The following is a 22,729-nucleotide window of genomic DNA, read 5'->3' as shown; positions in this document are numbered from 1 at the left end:
ATAATTAATAGATAGCCAAATTTACCCCTGGGGACAAACTTTTTATAGCATCTCTTTAAATAAATATATAGGTAGATAAATAAATAAATAAATAATATATATTCATAGGTCTGTATCGCAATCCGACCATTTAGGTGGTTACCTACCAGGTAACGTGTGTGGTTGGTCAGCTAGTCGGCAAACATCCGCCATGTCCTCTCCGTTGCGAGAAGCATATCATAGATATGTGATACAGTACCTTCCAAATCATACAAAGAGTACATGACACGTGACTGCGATTCAGACCTATGAATATAACACTCCGATCTTCACCCCATCAAGTAAGCAAACCAGCCGCCATGGCGTAACAACAGAGGCTTCAGCCACCTCAGGTGCTGATCCCGGTAAGGGGATGCAAAAGGGAGTACAACTGATGAGCCCCAATAAAGGCAAAATATGTAAAGTGTACTGTACCATATATATATATATATATATATATATACACACACACACACACATACATACACATATATACAAACACACACGCACAAACACAATGGTCTGAACATGAACCAAAATGACTGAAAAGAAAGAAAATGAAAAAGAAAACTTCTGACTTAGCAGTCCCAGTGAGGCATTATACAGGCATATTGTTGTTGGTAGCCCCCGTAGCGTTTCTTGACACACTTCTGCTGCATAATGTTGGCTGAAAGTCCTCAGTATCCGTGTGTCAGAGAGAGAGACAGGATGTGCAGCATTGTTCCTGTTGGCACTGAGTTTTGTCCTCATTTTTTCCCCCTCAACTACTTCCAGTGGGTCCAAAGTGTGCCCCATAACTGAGTCTGCCCTTTTAATTAGAGCTTGTTAATTCGGTCGGCCTCTCTTGAAGTGATATTATCAGCCCAGCACACCACAGACTAGCTATTACAGAGTTGTAGAAGATGTGAAGGATGTCACTTCCGACATTTAAGGAAAACAGTCTCCCTTTCTTATAGGTCTTTTGCGGTACAAGACCAGTCCAGCCCTTCATTGATGTAAACCCTCCCAAGTACTTATATTTCTGCACCACCTCTACTTCCACTCTGTGAATAGTGGCTAGATCTGTGATCTAGAGGCTTGTTAGTGCCATGAAAGTCAATAACCAGTTTCTTGGTTCTGCTGATGTTTAATTGCAGACAATTAGTGAAAAGATTGAACTGTTTGGTCTCAATTCCACTAATACCATTGAACTGGTAAAACATGGTGGTGGCAGCCTCATGCTGTGGGGTTGATTTTCAGCAGAAGGGACTAGTAGACTAGTCAAAGTTGAGGGAAAGCTGAACGGAGAAAAGTACAGCATACATTCTTAATGAAAACCATCTTGCACCTGAACAATGACCCCATACACAAAGCAATGGCAACACAGGAGTGGCTTAGGGACAACTCTGGGAATTGGAACATTCTTGAGTGGCTCAACCAGAACCTGAATTTGAACCCAATCGAACACTTCAGGAAAAAACTTAAAATAACTGTCCACTGATGATCTCCATCCAGCCTGACAGAGCTTGAGAGGATCTGTGAAGAAGAATGGCAGAAAATCCCTAAATCCAGATGTGTGATCCAGGTACTGATGTCTCTGGTCTATAATCGCTACCAAAGTACTGAGTAGAGGGTCTGAATGCTTGTGCCAATGGCATATTTCAGTTTTTTTGTTTTTAATAAATTTGCAAAGATTTCTAAAATCTATTTTTTTTTTTTTGACTTTATCATGCCGGGGTATTGGGTGTTGCTTGACGAGGGAAAAAAATGAATTTAGCTGCAAACTTGCAAACTCTTTTAAAAAGTGACGGGGTCTGAATACTTTCTAAAGGCGTTGTAATTGTTACATACATCATATGGCAAGGGACGGATTAACAAGTATCTGTAACTTCATTAGCCAGCTCTGCATTTATTATATACATCAGATGACACACAACTATTAAGTGAACATCACACGGTCACTGGGTGGTTTTGCACAGCTCCATTTTGTAATTAATACCTCACTAATCAATTAACATAGCATCATAAGCTGATTGTGGCCTTATTTGATTAAATATATTAGATGGCATGTGCTTGTCCAGTGAACATCGTGACTCAACTGGATGGTTTTGGCCTTCTGCATTTGGTGGTTGCCTACATCAGACAGCACACAACTAATGAGTGCCTGTAGCCCCATTAGCCGTGTTGTCCTGCTGGCTTTACTGATGAAATACTGCAGGGTTCACCAGAGTTTTCACTGAGCACCAAACCATCACTGGATGGTTTTTTGCCTACCTACAGTAGTTAAGTGGTTAGATGCTTGGCTGATCAAACAGCATCAATATTTTTTCCAGCCACTAAAGGCATGCTATATTTACTGCTTAAATACATCAGATGGCCTACAGCTGCCCCAAGAAACTATACCATCTTCATCCATTGTGGCCAATTACGACAGAGTTTTTAATGGAGATATATAACACAAGAGTAGAGAAAATGGAAAGCTGAACCTAAAGAATTCAGAAAACATATTGAGCAACTGGCTGCTGGATGCATAAGTAAGCAAAAACAAAGATGTGCATAAATTCTCAGTATCTGGGGATCGGTTCACCAAGGCATTTGCCATTGACTGTTGTCCTAAACGCAATGCACCAGATCCTGCAGGTGGTAGGCCCACTGGAGATAAGGACTGGTACCTCTAAGCCTGAGGTCATGGTACTCAGCCAGAAAAGGATGGAGTGCCCTCTCCAGGTTGGGGTGACAGTGCTACCTCAAGTGGAGGGCGTTGAAGTATCTCAGGGTCTTGTTTACAAGTGAGGAGAGAAAGGAGTGAGAGATTAACAGACGGATTAGTACAGCATCATCTACATTCCCATCCTCATCTAATGAGCTTTGGATACTGATCAAAATTAGATCACAGACACAAGCGATGGAAATGAGCTTCCTTCACAGTGTGTGTGGGCTCGTGCCTTAGAAATTTGGTGAACAGCAGAGACATTTGGGAAGAGCGCGAAAGTAGAGTTGCTGCTCCTCTGCATTGAATGGATTTAGCTGAGGTGGTTGATGCATTGGATTAGGATGGTTCCTGGACGCTACCCTGCGGAGGAGTGTCAGGCTTGTCCAATCCGGAGGTGACCTTGGTCCCAGCTGGTTTAGGGTAACATCAGTATCTCTTAAAGGAGTTGGTGTGGAAGAGCATCTTTGCTTACACAACTGCCCCATGCAACCCAGACGGTATAAGCGGTAGAAAATGCTTGGATGGAAATGGATGTGTTGGTTTTAAATTTAATGGACTAACTCATTATGAATGTTACTTATTACTTGTTCCTATGGATCCCCTCCCTAATAATTATACCACTATATTTAGCTGTTTAACAAAGCAGATGGCACATGCAAATGTTGTTCAGTTTCTCCATAGCTGGCCTTATAAATTCCTGCAATTATCAGTTTCCCCAAGAGATGGAGTGTAATGCTATGTTCCATTTATCTCGGAAGTTGGAGGTCAGAGCTGAGAATGACGTCACACCCGAGTTGAACGCATTCCAGTATAACATCCTGAAAATTAACCTGGAAAACCTTTGTTCTGCTTGCTCCATCAGAATAAACAGAAGTTGATAACAGCGGTATTGTGCGTATCCCAACACCGTAGCAGCATGTCCACAGATAAAAGTTGGACAGTACCGTGTGTGTATGATTTAATGAGACACAAACAGACAAAAGTGCTAATAAACAGTACAATACTACACCTTTCACTAAAGTTTACAGTGTATGTCGCCTGTTTGGATTGACGTCATGATCTGAAGTCGGATAAACCCGGAGTTGACACACCAGCCCAGAGTTTCTAAGTTGGAAATCCGACTTAAGGGGGCATTCTGGTTGAAAATTCCGACTTAAGAACTTGTAAATTCTGATCTTTTCACTTCAAATGGTATACAACATTAATGTCTTGAATGTATGATGGTTCTCTCCTGACTCCCCTACCTATACTAGTCATCATCCATCAGGGGATCAAGGACTGCAAAGTGAAACGTTAAGGAAATATTCTACTCAATTACATGCTGTAGAGTTTTCAAGCAAAGTACCTGTGAGATGTCTATTAAATATTTCAGGACAAACTAAACTTAAATTGGGGTAGGGAAGGCACTATAGTAGATTAAAGTATAAGTTACTGCAAGGAGCCTGCTGCTCTCTGCAGATGGGGGAAGGCCAAAGGAGAGAGTTTGTCTGAATGGCCCTCCACATGCAAATGTCCAAAAGAGTATTTCATGGCAGAGACGACTGCACGTTCTCTTACTTATGTGTAGTCGAAACAAAGAAATGCAGAAGGAAAGTCCTGAAGGGAAGCAAATATTAAACATGGCGTTAAGAGGCAGCAAATCATTTGGCTTGCTTAGCTTTGTGAACAATGGTCATTCTACTTAATGTAATGGACTGCTTATTTTCAAGGTAGTCTGGGGTTTGCTGCTGCCAGTCAATTCTAATAAGTAGCAGTATGCTAATCCATCCCACATAGAACTTAGCAGGCACCGGAACTGTCTCATGAGACGGACTTCACCCTGCTAATGAACATCATGGCTGCCTCATTGAGGAACTCCTCCTCAGTCATTAAGAGGCCATCAGAAGCCTGAGCCTGGTCCATGGCTTGCGCCAACCTGCAAGGGGAGATTTGGGAGCTGGCCTCCAAGTAACGGGCTGGGTTGTGGCAGTCAGTGGCTTCCAGAGCATCCTGCAGTGTGCCAAGGATAGCATGGCACAACCCTCTGCTGGCTTTTGTCGACTGCAAGATGCTCTGGAAGAGCAAGCGAGATTTACAGACATAATCCTCAAAAACGAAACAGGTAAGCACTCCATGCCTAAACACCTCAAAGGGTACAGCCACGTGGTCCTGGCACTGGATTTTCTTCAGCAGAAAGGCCTTGGAAGTCTCTGTGGCAGTACCCCTCTTTCCAATTTCAGAGAGCAGGGCAGTGTAGAGTTTTCCTTTCAAGCCTCGTTTCTTCATCGCATTGTTAGATGACAGCAGGTGATAGGCAATCGTTACATTGTTGTTAAAGGCAGATCTGTAATAAAAGGAAAATCAGTGGGTTAAGGAGTCCAGTTTACTTCAAGAGTTCCCAGCTAGATTCTTTCAGCCCGAGATGTAAATTTTGTCCAATTTTTCGTGTGATAAATTATTATAATTTAAGTATTTGGCTGATGCCTTTATCCAAGGTGACTTACTGCATTTGAGTTACAATTGGGTACATTTCTTTTCCTCCTCCAATTGGAGCACAGACAGGTCACATGACTTTCTCATTGGCACATAGTGTCAGTAGTGGGATTTGAACCCACAGCCTCAGGCATTAAAGTTCAAAGCCTTAAACACTACACTACACTGCCATATGTAAATATGGAAATTCACCAGGGCCTAGAGTATCTCAACATATGGTGTAATGACAAATAATACCCAAAATGCAACAAAAGTAAAACCATGAAAATAGAAAACACTAAGTCAGCTACAGGAGTGTGGTTCATTCCCCACCTCACCCAGATAAAGTCAGAGCATTTCAGATGAGCTCTCTGACTTGTGCGCGACCACCCTAGGAGGTGGGGGACGTGAATGCTGAGACTCCCCTATTTAACACATAGCACAGGAGTGTGGCAACCAGGTGACTGCCTTGTGTGTACCAAGTGGCTCCCACAGCATCATTCCATTGTGAAATGTTACACTGAGCAACCTGAAACTGTCTGCCTGGCAGGCATGAATTACGACAAGTGGAGAGTAGAACAATGTTTCTCAGATTTTTGTCCCATGAGACCCCTGTGGCTGCTGGCTTTTGTTTCAGCCAGTTCTTTATTAGACGCCGGCTCCATCTTTAATTGAACTGTATGTTCCATCTGATATGTTATTTCTGTTCTCAGTTTGGAATCCAAAATATACTAAACTGCCATGTATGATTTAGTTTCTTAAGAAATGAATTGAACATTTTTACTCCATACAGTACCAGTCAAAAGTTTGGACACACCCAGAAATGTTTACAGTATTATCATTTATAGAAATTGATACCTTTTTGCCTTATAGTTCATCCCGATTCATTTGAGCTAAATTAAAACTTAATATAAGCAGTCTGCAGTTTCACAAATATGACGACTCCAGGACATGTGTGTTAGGTTAATTGGTGATTCTGCAATCCCAATTCCAAAAAAGTTGCAACAGTATGGAAAATGCTAAAAAAGCACAAAAAAATAAATGATTTGCAAATTTTCTTTGACTTCTATTCAAACAGAAACGTATTTAGTGTTTTATCTAATCAAGTATATTGTTTTTTGAAGATACACATTTTTTTTTAAATCTAGCTCTGCTACCTATCTAAGATGGGTTGAAATTTTAGTAATATATACCTCAGCATATTCAGCGTTAATGGTTGTAGTACACCATCTATAATATTTTGTATTTTGTACTGCATGTAGTAACAAAATGAACTGCATTTTTTCTTTCCAACAAATGGCACATCACTGCTTTTACAAATGCCATATAACAGAGACATAGCAACAAGATGGACACACTGATAAACCACCTTAATAAAAGGACAAGCATGAGTGTGCGTGGGTGTAATACCCTCCAACATGTTCCAAAAAATCTGAGACAGGGGTAGTTTAAGACTAATGACAATGTGGCAAGTTGAAATAACAAGGCGATAATAAACAGGTGAGGCAATCAGTCAGTCATTCTCCAACCCGGGGTCTCACGGGGGTCTGCTGGAGCCAATCCCAACCAGCACAGGGTGCAAGGCAGGAACAAATCCCCGGGCAGGGCACCAGCCCACTGCAGTGAGGCAATAATGTTCTAGTATATAAGGAACCTCCAACAAAGGCCTAGCCCTTCAAGATAACGATCAAAAAGTTAACTGCAACTAGAAAAGAAGGAATTAAAAAGAAAGCGAATCACAACACGATTTGTCACTGAAGTAAACAAACACCCAATGTGGGGCTCTTCCAACATGAGCACTTGTTTATTTAGCCAAAGCTCAAAAGACAAAGGGGAAAAACTAAAGCACCCTTGGTAGGAATTAGTTATTTACATGAAACCAATTGTAAAACAACTGTAAACATTTTTAAACTAAAATCCAAAATGATCAATCACAGTTTATGGTGTGCCCCATTATTAAACAGGAAAGGCTTATTGTAGTATAGTAAACCTCATCTTAATACTAAGAAGTGGTGGAGAAAAAAAAAAAATTGGCACAGCATACAGTGGCGCACCTTTTTTCTTCAATGGCACAAGAAATGCCATTAGTATAATTTGGTCTCTCATCATGGAATGTGGTGGTACAAGGAAGTGGAAGAAGCATGGCTGCCATACACTAGCGGCCTCATTCACAGAGGCATGAGAGGAGACAAGACTCTCTCCACCATTACTCTCCTTCATGCATCTTCTTACATATAGAGTTCATCTGGTTTGTGATTTTTATGAAACAGCCCTCTTGTTGTGTTGGAGTTACACCAGGTGTAAAGTCTGCCTGATGTAGCCTTATCAGCACACACCAAGTGACCCACAAAATAATGTAACCCTACACAGGTGCATTGCATTTAAAAGCTACTAATGTACAATATATACAGTACTTACTGCATATTAATAAGGCAATTTGAAAAGCTGTTGAATGGAGAAAATCCAAGGGTACTACTTGGGGATGGATGGGGTCCCAAATGAAGGGCTAGTGCCAAGAATAAGAACACTGAAAAGAATGAAAAATGAAATGTAACATTTAACATATAACGCTTTAAATGCCCAAGGCCCTACTTACTCATCTGAGCTTATCATTATTTATAAACCAGAGCGCACATTAAGATCTCAAGATGCCGATCTGCTTATAAATCCAAGGATAAATAAAATAGCAGTGGGATGTCGAGCTTTTAGTTACAGGACCCTGTAGCTGTGGAATTGTCTACCTGCTATTATAAGAGGTGCCCCTTCAGTCCAACCTTTTAAACCAGGCTGAAGATTCACTGGTTCAGTTTAGTATACCTGGAGTAGAGCTGCTGATTAGCTGTGCATACTGCATCTCTGTGGCTAGTCATTAGTGCTAAAACATAAGAAATACGATTTTTATAAACTGTTACTAATCCTCCCTTATTTGGTTTTTCTTTTCGGGGCACTTGGTGCCGCTGCTCAGCTGCCAAGTTGTTGGCCTGCCATAGAAATGTCATCTCAGATAAAGGAGCACTGGAATCATAGGACAGAAAGGAGGGTCTTTCTTCTGATTGGCCAGCTCTGCACTAACTCATTTGTAAACTGGCCAATAGGAGGGAGGCGGCCTGTTGGCTGAGGTCTCTTGGACTTTGACCGTGTCTGGCCTTTCTGGCTATGGTTTGACAATTAGCTGATGGACAGATATTGTTGTTTATTGGTTTTATTAATTAGTTTCCAGTTTGTTTTTGATGTATTTTATGAAATCTGTATCATTAAATGCAATAGTTCTGTAGGTAGTGTGTGGCATAATCTATTCTTGCATTTAGCTTTGAAGGTTGTTACAGTGTTCTGAGCCTGCACTTGCAGTAGTAGTTCAAAGTAGTAGTTTGTACTGTTGTGTTGTATTTCTGAGGTGGCCATGATAGGTCAGCCATCTAGCTCTGTGATGAGGATTACTTGTGTTCTATTTTGCCTATTGTACAGTTAGGTCCATAAATATTTGGACAGAGACAACTTTTTTCTAATTTTGGTTCGGTACATTACCACAATGAATTTAAAATGAAACAACTCAGATGCAGTTGAAGTGCAGACTTTCAGCTTTAATTCAGTGGGGTGAACAAAACGATTGCATAAAAATGTGAGGCAACTAAAGCATTTTTTGAACACAATCCCTTCATTTCAGGGGCTCAAAAGTAATTGGACAATTGACTCAAAGGCTATTTCATGGGCAGGTGTGGGCAAGTCCGTCGTTATGTCATTATCAATTAAGCAGATAAAAGGCCTGGAGTTGATTTGAGGTGTGGTGCTTGCATGTGGAAGATTTTGCTGTGAACAGACAACATGCGGTCAAAGGAGCTCTCCATGCAGGTGAAAGAAGCCATCCTTAAGCTGCGAAAACAGAAAACACTCATCCGAGAAATTGCTACAATATTACGAGTGGCAAAATTTACAGTTTGGTACATCCCGAGAAAGAAAGCAAGCACTGGTGAACTCGGCAACACAAAAAGACCTGGACGTCCACGGAAGACAACAGTGGTGGATGATCGCAGAATCATTTCCATGGTGAAGAGAAACCCCTTCACAACAGCCAACCAAGTGAACAACACTCTCCAGGGTGTAGGCATATCGATATCCAAGTCTACCATAAAGAGAAGACTGCATGAAAGTAAATACAGAGGGTGCACTGCAAGGTGCAAGCCACTCATAAGCCTCAAGAATAGAAAGGATAGATTGGAGTTTGCTAAAGAACATCTAAAAAAGCCAGCACAGTTCTGGAAAAACATTCTTTGGACAGATGAAACCAAGATCAACCTCTACCAGAATGATGGCAAGAAAAAAGTATGGAGAAGGCGTGGAAGAGCTCATTATCCAAAGCATACCACATCATCTGTAAAACACGATGGAGGCAGTGTGATGGCTTGGGTGTGCATGGCTGCCAGTGGCACTGGGACACTAGTGTTTATTGATGATGTGACACAGGACAGAAGCAGCCGAATGAATTCTAAGGTGTTCAGAGACATACTGTCTGCTCAAATCCAGCTAAATGCAGTCAAATTGATTGGGCGGCATTTCATGATACAGATGGACAATGAGCCAAAACATTCAGCCAAAGCAACCCAGGAGTTTATTAAAGCAAAGAAGTGGAAAATTCTTGAATGGCCAAGTCAGTCACCTGATCTTAACCCAATTGAGCAGGCATTTCACTTGTTGAAGACTAAACTTCAGACAGAAAGGCCCACAAACAAACAGCAACTGAAAGCCTCTGCAGTAAAGGCCTGGCAGAGCATTAAAAAGGAGGAAACCCAGCATCTGGTGATGTCCATGAGTTCAAGACTTCAGGCTGTCATTGCTAGCAAAGGGTTTTCAACCAAATACTAGAAATGAACATTTTATTTCCAGTTATTTAATTTGTCCAATTACTTTTGAGCCCCTGAAATGAAGGGATTGTGTTAAAAAATGTTTTAGTTGCCTCACATTTTTATGCTATCGTTTTGTTCACCCCACTGAATTAAAGCTGAAAGTCTGCACTTCAACTGAATCGGAGTTGTTTCATTTCAAATTCATTGTGGTAATGTACAGAACCAAAAATTAGAAAAAAAGTCTCTGTCCAAATATTTATGGATCTAACTGTATATACCACATTTTTTGACACCCATTACACACCCAACCTACCTGGGTTAGGTTTATCATTACTTGCCTCTAGAAGGGGTTCTCTCTCTGAATTTCCTTTCCCAAGATTTGGCAGAATTCTGCCATACACACCACCTGCACCAACCCCCCGCCCCCAAACAAGGGTTTTTTTTGGGAGTTTTTTATTGTCTTCTTAGGGAGTCAAGGCTCGGGGGCTGTTAAAAAAAGAGGGCCTGTTAAAGCCCACAAAGTTTACAACTACAAAGTGCACATTAAAGACTTTCATTCAAGGGTATGTACATACATTTTGGTCACACCATAAAGAAATGACAACAATTTTTCTGCATGCCCCCCCCCCCTCACATTTTAGGGTACCAGAATGTTTGGGACACAGCAATGGCAGATCTATTAAAGTCGCCATATTCAGTACTTTGTCACATATCCCTTACATACAATGACTCCATGAAGTCTGTGATTCAAAGACATCACCAGGTGCGGAGGATCTTCTCTGGTGATGCTCTGCCAAGCCTCTAATGCAGCCATCTTCAGTTGCTACCTGTTTCAAGGGCTGTCCCCTTAAGTGTTCTCTTCAACAACAACAACATTTATTTATATAGCACATTGGGTTCGTAGCTTGGCCATTCAAGAATTTTCAATTTTTTTGCTTTGAAAAACTCCTGTGTTGCCTTAGCAGTATGTTTGGCTCATTATCTTGTTGTAGGATGAAGCGCCGTCCAATGAGTTTCTGAGTTCTGATTTGTCGGACAGGTGCTTTGGGGTTTTTTTTATTACCATGGTGAGCATTCTTCTGTCATCAGCAATGGAGGTCTTACTTGGCCTACCAGTCCCTTTGTGATTACTGAGCTCACCGGTGTGCTCTTTCTTCTTCGTGATATTCCAGACAGTTGATTTCAGTCATCCTATGGTTTTACTGATGTCTCAAATGGTTTTATTCTTGATTTTCAGCATCATAATGGCTTCTTTGACTTTCACATGAGGACAAAAGCAGTGATAATGAACAATGACAATTATAGGCTCCAAAGGGTAGAAACAAAGTGAAGTGTCTTATGAAGCAATGAAACCCACCTGAGGAATTACAAACACCTGTGAGGGCAATTGTCCCATACATTACAGTGCTCTGAAACAGGGGGCCATATAGAAAACGTGTTGTCATTTCTGTGTGTGCAAATCCTCTTAAATGAAAGTCTGCAATGTGCACTTTAATCACAATGTCTGAATTGTTTGATATTTTAACTTGTGGAGCAGAAATGTGCCTTTGTCCCAAACATTATGGAGGACACTGTATATACGGTATCGCAATTCCAAACTGTAAATGTATACAGTAAACAATCAAGTCTCAGCTCCATTGCCATGAAGGGTGCACTATCCGGAGGTAAATAATTTCGCTGAAAAGCACATCACAGCCTACTTCTGAAAGCCAGACTCAAATTAAACTAAGGTTATTCCTCATACTGCTGCATTTCAGCATGCCATAGGAACTCATGTTTAAAAAAAGAAAATAAAAATCAGATCAGACCAGAAAAAATACCCCGAAGGATAATTAAGTGTGTTGCATAGGCCAGAACCTGCCTGGGCCCATTCCCTCTATCAGCATCAGAAAGTGAAAGCCAAGCAAAAACGGACGCAAGCCAGGCAAGCAGCCACAAGTTTGTTGAAGCCACTCCTCACAGTTAAGTAGCCCCAGGACTAGAAACAGAAACCCAAACTAAAGAACCCAACTGGCCTGGAGCCGCGGATGTGACACATTTGCTCAAACCACATAGGTATGCTCCAACATTGAGGCGTGTTGGACGTATTTATACAGAATTACTATTATTCTCCATCCATTCATTCATTTCCTAATCAGCTCATTCAGTTCAGGGTCATGGCGAATTAGTGCTTAGCCTGGCAGCAGTGGGCACACATGCAAACAGACCGTAGATCAGACACACCCGTCCACTGCAGTGAACACTCACTCATTTACTCATAGGGGAACAACTCAGAGCTGCAAATTAACTGAAAGTGCATGTCTGGGATGTGGAATTAACAGGACTAGCATTGACTACTTTTAAACCATACATACCTGTGAAACGTTAGGAGATTGTGTCCAAATGCCATATCCACCGGGAACTTTAGCATCTGAGATTCCAGGTAACTACGATGCAGGTTCAATACAGAAATATCCTAAGGAGACCATAGTACCCAGTGTGGTGTTCTACACTGCAGTCTCTTGGGGAAGCAACTTGAACTCAAAAGACACACAATGCCTGACCAAACTTATCAGTGAAGCCTGCATCATCACGGTGTGAGGCCTGGGGGGTATTTTTCGTATGTGGATTACTTGTTTAGCCGGATGTAATTGTTGACGATTTGGCCTGATCCTGGATCTGTCGGTTTTTCGAAACTCTTGCTGGATGTGTTGTCATAGCAAGTAAACAAGGATGAGCTCACACACTTAATCAGTGTCCGTGCGTGGAATTCATTCAGTCATGGCTTCACCGTTCATGAATGAGCGACCAATTGATATCGGTGCGCAAATTATAAGAAGAGAAATCATAAAGTCTGTTTGGCTCTGAAATATTTCCTTCGGGTTTTCAGAGTGTTTCCTGGACACCTGCGTGTGCAGACAATAAAAGAGGCGTTTCATGCCATTGCAGGTAGGCAACACAGGCAAAAACACCCACAGTTCCATGAAGAATCTCACAATCAGCCTAACATTCTCATTACCCAGGATTTTCAAATGTGATTGTGTCTGATTATTCGGATCTGTGTACAATCCAGGGCCCCAGTGTCTTCATCAAATATTTCACCTTCGTCAATATCTCGTTGGTCAGACACAGGTTCTAGGGATATGACATTCCCTGCAACTGACCCAACAAAAAAAATAGGGCTATATGGAACATACCTATGGCACACATCGATGACAAATATATGCAATGACCATCCTTTACCTGAAATGAAGTGACCACTGCATCCTGCCACTGGTTCTGAGAAGGAGCTTCCCCCTAGAATGCCCTCAGAAACAGGGCGATGGGCATTTTGCTGGAAAGCCAACTGTTCTTCAGGGGTTAGGTCTGGACCGCATGGACATCCACCTGTTTTATGCTTGTCTGCCTTCTTATTAGCTTTAAAATTAATGTTTTTTATATTATATATGATTCTTTAGGTCAACAATTCTTTACATAGATATACCAATATGTACCATCCATCCAGTTTGAAGTATATTCTTGTACTTCACTTTAATCTGTTCCCATGTTCTCCTTGTGCTCACGTTTGATCGGGAATTATGACATATTAAATAATAATTAATCTGACACATAGGAAATGAAACACTGCATTCAGTAAGTACAATGCACACTACTTAGCGTTTAATTTGTCGGCCACTTTTTGCCAGCAGTCTTTTCTGGTTTGGGCTGCTTTTGCAGTGTTACTCCTTTTGCATCTTAAATCTTGAAATTCTTCATGTCCTTTGAATAAAAGGTCTTGCTCTGCTTGTGTGAACAAAAAAATGCGCCCGTTCTTTCGTCATTTTGTTACAGCCTATCAAAGGCTTGCTGATCATGTTTTCTAGACTCAATATATATGGTCTTTTCAATCAGCACAGGCGCGCGCATTCATCTCGGATGATTAGATCCAGCTAGACTATTCTACTACACAGCTGCATTTGAAAAACCGACTTATCCCGGATGAGTTTCACTGGCATTAACTCATCCAAGATGAGGCATCTGATCTCCGATAATTTAAGCAATGTACGGAAAATACCCCCCTGGACACACTGGAAGCTATTTTGGAAAAGAGGATGGTGGCAAAATTGGATGCCATCATTAAAAATACCCTCCAGCCCCTATAAGACACACTGTTAGCCACAGGCCCATTCCTCCACATTGAAGCGTCTCTGGGGGTCTTTTCTACCTGCTGTTATCAGGCAATTTAATGCTTTCACCCTAAGGCCCAAACTAAATACTGATATTCTAAGTTAATTTTGCAATTTCTGCACAATATATATTATATTTATTTACTGAGTGATCGATTCATTGATTGATTGTATTACCTGTCCTGCCAGTCTACAGTATACCCTATTTATTTTTTTGCAGCTGTATACATCTACTTTCCCCTTGGGATAAATAATGTTTATTTAATTTAATTTAATCTAATCAGGAAAGGGCCCAGCAAAAAGGAAACTGCCAACATGCTGGGAGCCAGTAGTATAATATTCAATCAACTCATGTTCTTAACCTTTTGTTTTCTGGTTGGTAGGGCAGTCTTTCTCAAACTTTATTCTTCCAAAGATCCCACAGGGAACTATGAGAACATGTGAGGGACCCCCTGTACAGGCCATTATACATCCCCTCTTGTACTTCTGCTGCAGGTGTTTGTTTTTGAACTTTCATTTATTAGCAAAATTATATTTGCTGCAAGTGCTATTACATTGCTTGCATTTTAAAACATAACACAAAATTAAGAAGTCTTTTAAAAGAACACCCAGTGTTTTCATTATTTAAAAGTTTTTAGTAGTGCCTGAATTTCTTAATCCACCTTAATAAAGGGATAAGTGTCTGTGTATCTGTCTGGACTGGTTACTATCTCTCTGTCATTCCAGAAGATGGTGTATGACACACATTTTCAGCAATAAAATGCAATGCATTTGTCATTCCAACAGATGGCACGTCACAACCATCAACAATGCTTTCACAAATCCCATACCAAATAACACAACAGAGATGTATTACTTTGCATGATGCGCTGCAAATGTTACTGCTGAAGTCTACGTTGATTACTTAAGAATTCAACCCGTCTTAGATGGGTAGCACAGTTATTTATAAAATAAAAGCTGTGTAAGCCCGTGCTATAAAAAAGCACGGGGTCCTAGAAACTATTGAAATAGTCAGAAAAAATTTAAATAGAGATGTCAGGTAATTGAAAGGAACTACTCTGGGCATCTCTCCTAGGAGCTTTCGTGTTGCCAACGTGCTCGCATCGTTTGTGTATTAGCGGCTAAGCAACTGTCTTTCTTCGGAGGTTTAGTTTTGCCAACATGCTTGCCTTGCTTGTATATTAGCGGTGGGAGAAAAAGTAAAAGGGATACCATCTTGCTGATGTGCTCGACATGCTTCTGTAATAGTGGATAAGTGAGTGACTCTCTTTTTGGATGTTTCGTTTTGCTGACGTGTTGGTCTCGCTTGCGTATCCTTACCCAGACTCCACCTCTCACTTCCGTGCCGGACAGAGACACACACACACATCTCCACGCTTAGACGTTTATATATAAGAAAATGGGATGGCATTTTTTTTTCCAGGGATGAATAACAATCATTAATTTACCAAATACAGAACTTGTAACTGCAGATATTTCCAATACAAAATGCTGCCCACTTGGCTTAAGTATTACTTTTTAAAATATGCAGAAAATGATCACTTATCCTGAAAACAAAAAAGTATTTTTTTTAAATACAGAATGGTTTGCTGCAACTTTCTTTTTCATAACTCAATTACAGAAGCTACTTCAGTATCTTCTGGATTCATTGTCACAGCAGCTCTGTCAGCAACAGCCACATTTACCACAAGCAGAAATGCAAAGGTGTTTTCTTTCCACATACAATAGTCAAGCTAGCAGAAAGGACAAAAGCATCATGATGTTTGGTGGCATGTGGAAGAAAAGTTGTTTTTTATTACAATTGTAAGGACTGCAGGCCTGATTGCCTTTAGTTTGAATGCTAGATTGCCTGAAGTCATATCAAGTGTTGCTACAATTAAAGGTGCTATGCTTCTTGGGACTGTTAAAGGCTCAAAGATGACTTAAATTAGCATATTACTGACATAAGTTAGGGTCAGTGTGATAAATGGTCTGTGGCACCGTGCAGATTTTAAAAAAATAATAATCAAGATCCGAGAGCTCAGAATAAGGCATATTCGGTGATCGCACACTCATGAATAAAAGCAAGCAGAACAGTCGGATGCCGCACTCACACCTTGGAATGGTCAGAGGGTCACATCTGCACCCAGTCAAGTCAATATAAGGAGCCTGCATGGCAGAGAGAGAAGAGAACAGAATGATCAGAAAGAAAAAGAGCAATGGCAGTTAAAAGCATAATTAGAAGCAGAATGAAAAGAAGAAAGAGTGAGAGGCAGGATTGTGTTAAAGTTAAATGAAGACAGGTGGTCAGAGATGAGCCTCAGGGTGAGGAGTCTGGGGTTGAAGGACGACGAACCCCTTATTGAGCACTGCTAGGGAGTCTCATGAGGACACCTAGGGGCTGGCGGTGGGAGACGGTTGTGCGGTTCGGTTCAGCGGCCCTTGGAAGTTGTCTGCCTGGAAATGGGGTCTCAAACTAGGAAATGATAGTTGACTGCACCTATCCGTTGGGTATCTTCTCTGTTGCAAGATCTCGCATGGGGTAAGCAAAGGAGACATCAGTTTTAAAAAGAAGCATGGACACTCATTTTTTGAGGAAGAAAGAACTCTGATTTTTAAACTTGTTTTATTGGATCTATTTATTTACTTGAATTTTTTAACCTCCACATGTTCACCATTTTTATGGATTATTTATTTATTGAAGAACATTTGAATTACTGCACTATTTATCTGAATACCATTTGATATTAATAAAAGCACTTAGCAGTTTTTTTTTGGTTTTTTTTGCACCTACCCCTGCTGTAAGTGTGTGTCCTCATTTGCCCGACTCATTTCAGTTCATGACTATTGATGGTTCAGGTCCCAGAAATAAGAAGGGAACATGGAGCCGACCCAGACCATAGCAGTCTGTGCTAGATTGTAACGGTTTGCTGACATGTTGTAATCACTGTGGTAGAATTCTTTTTCTACAGGTGAATGCGTATATCCACTGTGCTATTGGGCACTTGTTACTAATGACATGTGATAGTTGTTATGGGTGTGTCCTCGGAAGTCATGACCTGGGCACTGGGACGGAACTGAGGTCTTGCAGGGCAATCTCTTCTTACCCAAGATGCGGATAAAAAACAATTCTATCACTCGCTAAAGAACTTCTTGTTTTTTATTTGTTTGTGTATTGACCTTTTCCTTACGTCCTTGACATTGTTTCTTGCTCTTCATTTTGACCTTGATGTACAGTTTTCTGTGATCTCCCAGATTTGACCGGTTTCTGATTTCACATCCTTCTCCTGCGTACTCCAAATCTCATCTGCCCTACAGACATAACACACCACTGGAGTAAAACAAACAAGATGGTCAGCCTATTTTGTCTTGTAATATGGAGGGAGAGGTAATGTCTGGGAAATTCCAGCAAGTTTTAGGGAATTAAACTTTTTTTTTTTCTCTCATTTGATCAGAGTTGTGCATAAAAAGGCTTGCCTTGGATTCATTAATCAGAATTGGAGTAGGACTTGTAATGGTGTCGGACTGCTTTTCTTCAATAAAACTGCTATATTGATTTACCTTATATTGATCTTGGATTTTGGCCTCTACATGCAGCAGTCAGACAAGCTACAGCAGGACAAGTGGCCAACAATGACACTTGTGCAGCTTTCAAAAGTGGCGACAGCAGCATGTGTGAATTTCAGCCTACCGTATTCTTCATGAGACTGTCAAGTCTTTGACGTCCAGTGACTGCAAACACAGGATGCAAAGTGTAATGGCGAATGAAACGTCTTCTAAATTAGCTGATATTAAAAGTGATGTCCCACATAAATCAGAGCTGGAGTTACTGCTCTTTTCAAAATGGCAGATGGACTTGGACAGCATACAGTAGTGGTCAAATTTGTGGCAGATGCAAGTAAACGTAGTAAGGTATTACATATAGGAAGTAAAAATATTAGATTTGAAAACAGCAAGGGAGGTCTGAAACTTGAAAGTACCCTTTATGAGATGGATGTAGGAGTTGTAGTGTCATCAATACCTACATGCAGGCAGTGTACAGTGTAGCAATCAAGAAGGCTAATGCGAGTATAAGGTTATATAGCACAATGTGTGGAGTCTAAATCAAGGGAGGTTATGTTTAAGCTATATAACACACTGGTGATGCTTGTGGAGGAAAAAGAGCAATGCATCTTTGGCTTTTCTGTAGCTGCAAGGCTTGAAGGTCTGACCGCCTTTAGTTCGATAATAGACCGCTAAAAAAGTAATTTCAGGCTAAGAAAAACAATGCTTCATGGGACTGTCTATTTCTTAGAAATGCTTGTTTAAGAAATTGTAAAACCACTTAGGTCAGCATTAGGTCAGAATGTTCCAGTAACAGGTTCTGTGTTCCCATGGCACTGGGGGATGAAGCAATGTCTTATGATCTCCCAAAATTATTTGGGCAATGTTATTATTTTTTTCCCCTTTAGCTCATTGTACTATAAAAAGCCTGTTGTTCCATCAATCAATGAATCAGAATTGCTATCACGACTGCCATGGGATCTCCTACTCTTCTCCAAGAAGATCTGACTCTTGTCACTTTGCCACCACAGGCCACACCTGAAGTTCTGTCCTCAGTTTTGGTCTCCATATCACAAAAAAGACAACGGTGCTAGAAATAGTCCAGTGAGGACTCAGGACTGAGAGCTATGAGAGAATGAAAGGAGCTGAACCTTTTTAGTTAAAGAAAACAGAGATTAAGCTGTGACATGACTGAAGTGTTTAAAATTATGAAATGAGTTAGAACAGTGGGTCCCAGTTGTTAGTTTAAAATACATTCTGAAACAAATATGTGGGACACGGTTGGAAACTTGTTAAGGGCAGATGTTGCACAAATGTTAGAAAGTCTTTCTTGAGGCAAAGAACCACAGGCACATGGAATAAGTGACCAAGCAGTGTGGTGGAGAGTTAAACATTAGGCACCTTCAAATCTGAACATGATGATATTTTGGACTATCTATATGAATAGTAGAATGAAAAAAACTTGATCAGGCGAAGGGCAAGTTCTCATCACAGTCTTTTTTTCAACTTTTTTAGCAATGCAAAAAATAAGCAATACCTTAAAACATATACCTGGTTGTATATGCATCCATTCACATACACACACTATATATATCTTTATATCAACCCCCAGGTGCGGCCAGAATATTAATGAAATCTGTAAATGTACAAAAGAAAAATGATTATTTGTTGGAGTCAAAAATCACGAAATTCTATAAATATGTAAAAGAAAAAATAAATTATTTAATGGAGCAAAAATCATGAAATGAGAAAAAAATATTTACTCTCTTACTGATTGGAATATTCCCGCTATAACTGATATTTTAGTTTATAATTTAAAAACAAAATAACAATCTGAAAATCTAACAACATCACAGTAAAGTTCGATACATTCTGAAAAGAATGATACCAAACATTTTTTTGTAGGTTTTAAAATAAGCCCGAATTAAAGTGTGACAATAAACGTGACATAAAAACGTTACACTTTTAAGATAGATAGATAGATAGAGTGTACTAATTATTGAATACAGAACCAGTACACACATAAATGGGGTCCTACAATATATTGAAATCGTCAGAAAAACAACTGAAATGTAGAGATGTCAGGTAATTGAAAGGAACTTCTCTGGACATCTCTCTCCTAGGAGGTTTTGTTTTGCTGACGTACTCGGCTCGCTTCTGTATTAGTGGCTAAGTGAGTTTCTGTTTCCACTGAGGTGGAGCCCTTACCACGACTCCACCTCTCACTTCCGGGTCAGAGAGACAGACGTACAGACTTACATTTGTACATGTTTATATACAAGACTAGGGGGCTTTCGCTCGCCCACTCCCGTATTTGGTTTTCCGGATATATACAATTTAAAAGAGATTGTTATTTTCATGGGAATTGTTACATATGCATTATTTTAACTTTTACTTTAAAACGTTTGTAAAAACAATACTTGTCCTTTCTTTCCGGCCCTGTGCGTGGTTAAATCTTTCTCGCATGACGTATAACGCTGCTCGTGTTGTGAAGGGGGGGCGGCTGAAGGAGATGCTGTCGGATCATCTGCTGTCTTTCTGCTGCTTTTGCTGGCGAGCTGCTTGTTCTTTTTGTCGCGCTGCATGTTGATCATTTAAAAGCCCGTACTGCAGCTGTCCTTTTGCCACTGCATGCGTCTGCCGCTTGCGTTGTGAAGGGGGGCTGAACGCACGCTAAAGAGTTGCAGTCGGATCATCTGCTGGCTTGTTGCTGCTGGCGAGCTGCGTTTTCTGCTTGTCGCGCGTCGATCATTTCAAAGCCTGTACAGCAGCTGTCCTTTTGCCACTTTACATCTCTGTCTCTTATGTTGTAAAAAGGGGGAGGGGGGGTGCTGAATGCACGCTAATGAGAAGCGGTCAGATCATCTGCTGGCTTCCTGCTGCTGCTGCTGCTGGCAAGCTGCGTGTTCTGTTTGTCATTGTTTTAAGAGCTGGGAGCACATGATGTCTGTCTGCCAAGAGCATTCCAACAACTGCTTGGCTAGATATCCGTGAACTGGTTTTAAATATTGTCTCACGTGACGTTAAAATGTCTCTCGCGGGATGTCAAATTGTCTTCCGAGAAGATCACGTCTCGTCTCCCTAGTCTACCTCCCAGGATTTTTTTTATAATAGAGAGATAAATGAATGAATGAATGAACTATAAACCAATATGCCAGCAGATATGGATGGTTATAGGTAAGCAGCCATGCCACATGCACTTCAGGAGAGGTCATCTACGCCAAGCATGTTCAGACCCTGCCAGTACTTGGATGGGAGACCATCAAGGAAAAGCATGGGTTGCTGCTGGAAGAGGTGTTGGTGAGACCAGCAGGGTGTGCTTACCCCATGGTCTGAATGTGGATCCCAATGCCCCAGTGCAGCAATGGGGCCATCATACTGTAAAAATGTCGCCATCCTTAGGATAAGACGTAAAATCAAGGTCATGACTCTCGGTAGTCATAAGAGATCCCTGGGCATCTTTCGTAAAGAGAATTAAGAGAATCCAAGTTAAATTGCCCACCATGGTCTAGTAATTCTGGCCCCCTAAATATGCCCTGCTTCTAATTGTCTCTCTTTCTCACCACTTCACCACCTAAAATCTCATGTGTGGGGAGTGTACTTGTGCAAAAATGGCTGCCATTGTATCATATAGGTGGGTGCTACATATTAGTGATGGTTTAAGTGACTCCCCACTCACCATGAAAAGTGCTTTGAGTAGTGAGAAAAGTTCTATATAAATGTGTAGATTATTACAGTACACAATAAAAATACAAACTGCATGTCTAAGCAATTAGTATAAAAGCACAGTCACTCTTCTATTATCTATTCCAATCTCCTTAATGATAAACATATATAGAATTACAATTGATGTATTTCCTTACCTTCTAAATGGTTGTTGCTTTCATTTCTTTTACATATCTGACTTTAAGGTATCAGTAGAATTTTTTAACCTAATGTATATTGTTGTGTTAAGTCTCCAAAGTTCCTCAGATAGTCTTGTTTGAATAGCATGCATGTTGCTGTGATCCTCTTTCTTAACACAGTTTATGTTCTAATGCTTATATACTAAATTTCTTCCTGGCAGTGTGGCGTGTAGCCTTCTTTTCACTTTTTGCTGTTGGTTCAAACTGAGCAGCCCACTCCCGTTCTAACGATATGCTAGTAGCTGCAGTGCGCTTGAGTTTTAGTGCATGGAGTACAGGTATATTGCTGTAATTGTATCATTCATTTCAGTCATTCTGTGGCCCTCCTGGAACTTAAATAAGGTCCCCTGTTTGAGGACCACTGCACTACGACACAAGAAAGGCACAAACGCCGGTTGGGATAAACAAAATCAATGAATATTTCAAATGCATCATTAAATCAGATTCCTTTAGCGTTCCCCGAAGAAAAGATCGAACACGGAAATTACATTGAACGGCGAGAACCGAAACTATACTGAAACCCCAGTTCGCCCCCCATCTCTCCGACAAGTAATTCATAACCTGAATAAAGTCACATTGATCGGTAAACGTTAGTTTTCATCTCCCACAATCAATATATGGAGATACATACCTTTGAGAGTGGTTGACAAGACCGAGATGCCAACAGGCTTGTCCAAGCAATCGCTGCTCCACTTGTCCGCCCGGAGCGCCGTTCACAGCGTCCTTCTCCTGCAGCTGATTCTTGAAATGATCGGCCAAGAAGCCAAGCTGGTCGTCCGGTCTGGCTTCAAGCAGCTTTATGAGGGCTCCTCTCAGCAGATCGCCTGTGCCCAGCCGAGTGAGAAATTCAATCTCCGAGTCAGCGTGAGCCGGCTTAGTTGACAGCAGTGCTGCAGCAGTAGCCGAGCCCCGCTGCTCCGCCATTTTGATTTAGGGCAGGTGCGGTGACTGATATCGCAACCGATTAAAGCATTTTAAGTGTTGGATGAGTTGTCAGGTTTAGGGAATGACACAATTTAGAGGGCGGACGAGTCTTGTTGTTATTCTCGTGGTCTGCCTTAAGCGATTATCACGACCAGACTTTTTTTTTCTGACAGAGGAATTTAAAACAATGTACTGAAATGCAGTAGTACTAATTTGGTAGGGAAAAACGGT

At 40.9% G+C, this 22,729-nt stretch overlaps 1 protein-coding gene across 1 annotated transcript; it reads right to left on the bottom strand.

Moving 5' to 3' along the window:
- Nucleotides 1-2,558: 2,558 nt before the first annotated feature.
- Nucleotides 2,559-22,710, bottom strand: tpgs1 (tubulin polyglutamylase complex subunit 1). The gene is made up of 2 exons (XM_028816396.2): nucleotides 22,206-22,710; nucleotides 2,559-5,033 (listed from the first exon to the last, which is right to left on the bottom strand). The coding sequence occupies exons 1-2, from the start codon at nucleotides 22,496-22,498 to the stop codon at nucleotides 4,511-4,513; spliced, it is 816 nt and encodes a 271-aa protein (XP_028672229.1). The 5' UTR covers nucleotides 22,499-22,710; the 3' UTR covers nucleotides 2,559-4,510.
- Nucleotides 22,711-22,729: the final 19 nt, after the last annotated feature.

Source organism: Erpetoichthys calabaricus, chromosome 12 (assembly GCF_900747795.2).
Source record: "Erpetoichthys calabaricus chromosome 12, fErpCal1.3, whole genome shotgun sequence".
NCBI classification, from domain to species: domain Eukaryota; kingdom Metazoa; phylum Chordata; class Cladistia; order Polypteriformes; family Polypteridae; genus Erpetoichthys; species Erpetoichthys calabaricus.
The sequence above is the reverse complement of the archived record's forward strand: the minus strand, read 5'-3'. Positions and strand labels throughout refer to the sequence as shown.

What these genes read in the sequence shown, in the direction of transcription:
- tpgs1 (XM_028816396.2), bottom strand. Translation starts at nt 22,498, where the DNA reads ATGGCGGAGCAGCGGGGCTCGGCTACTGCTGCAGCACTGCTGTCAACT. An exon ending in CTTGTCAACCACTCTCAAAG is followed by an intron (nt 5,034 to 22,205) that starts GTATGTATCTCC and finishes CTTTTATTACAG; the next exon opens with ATCTGCCTTTAACAACAATG.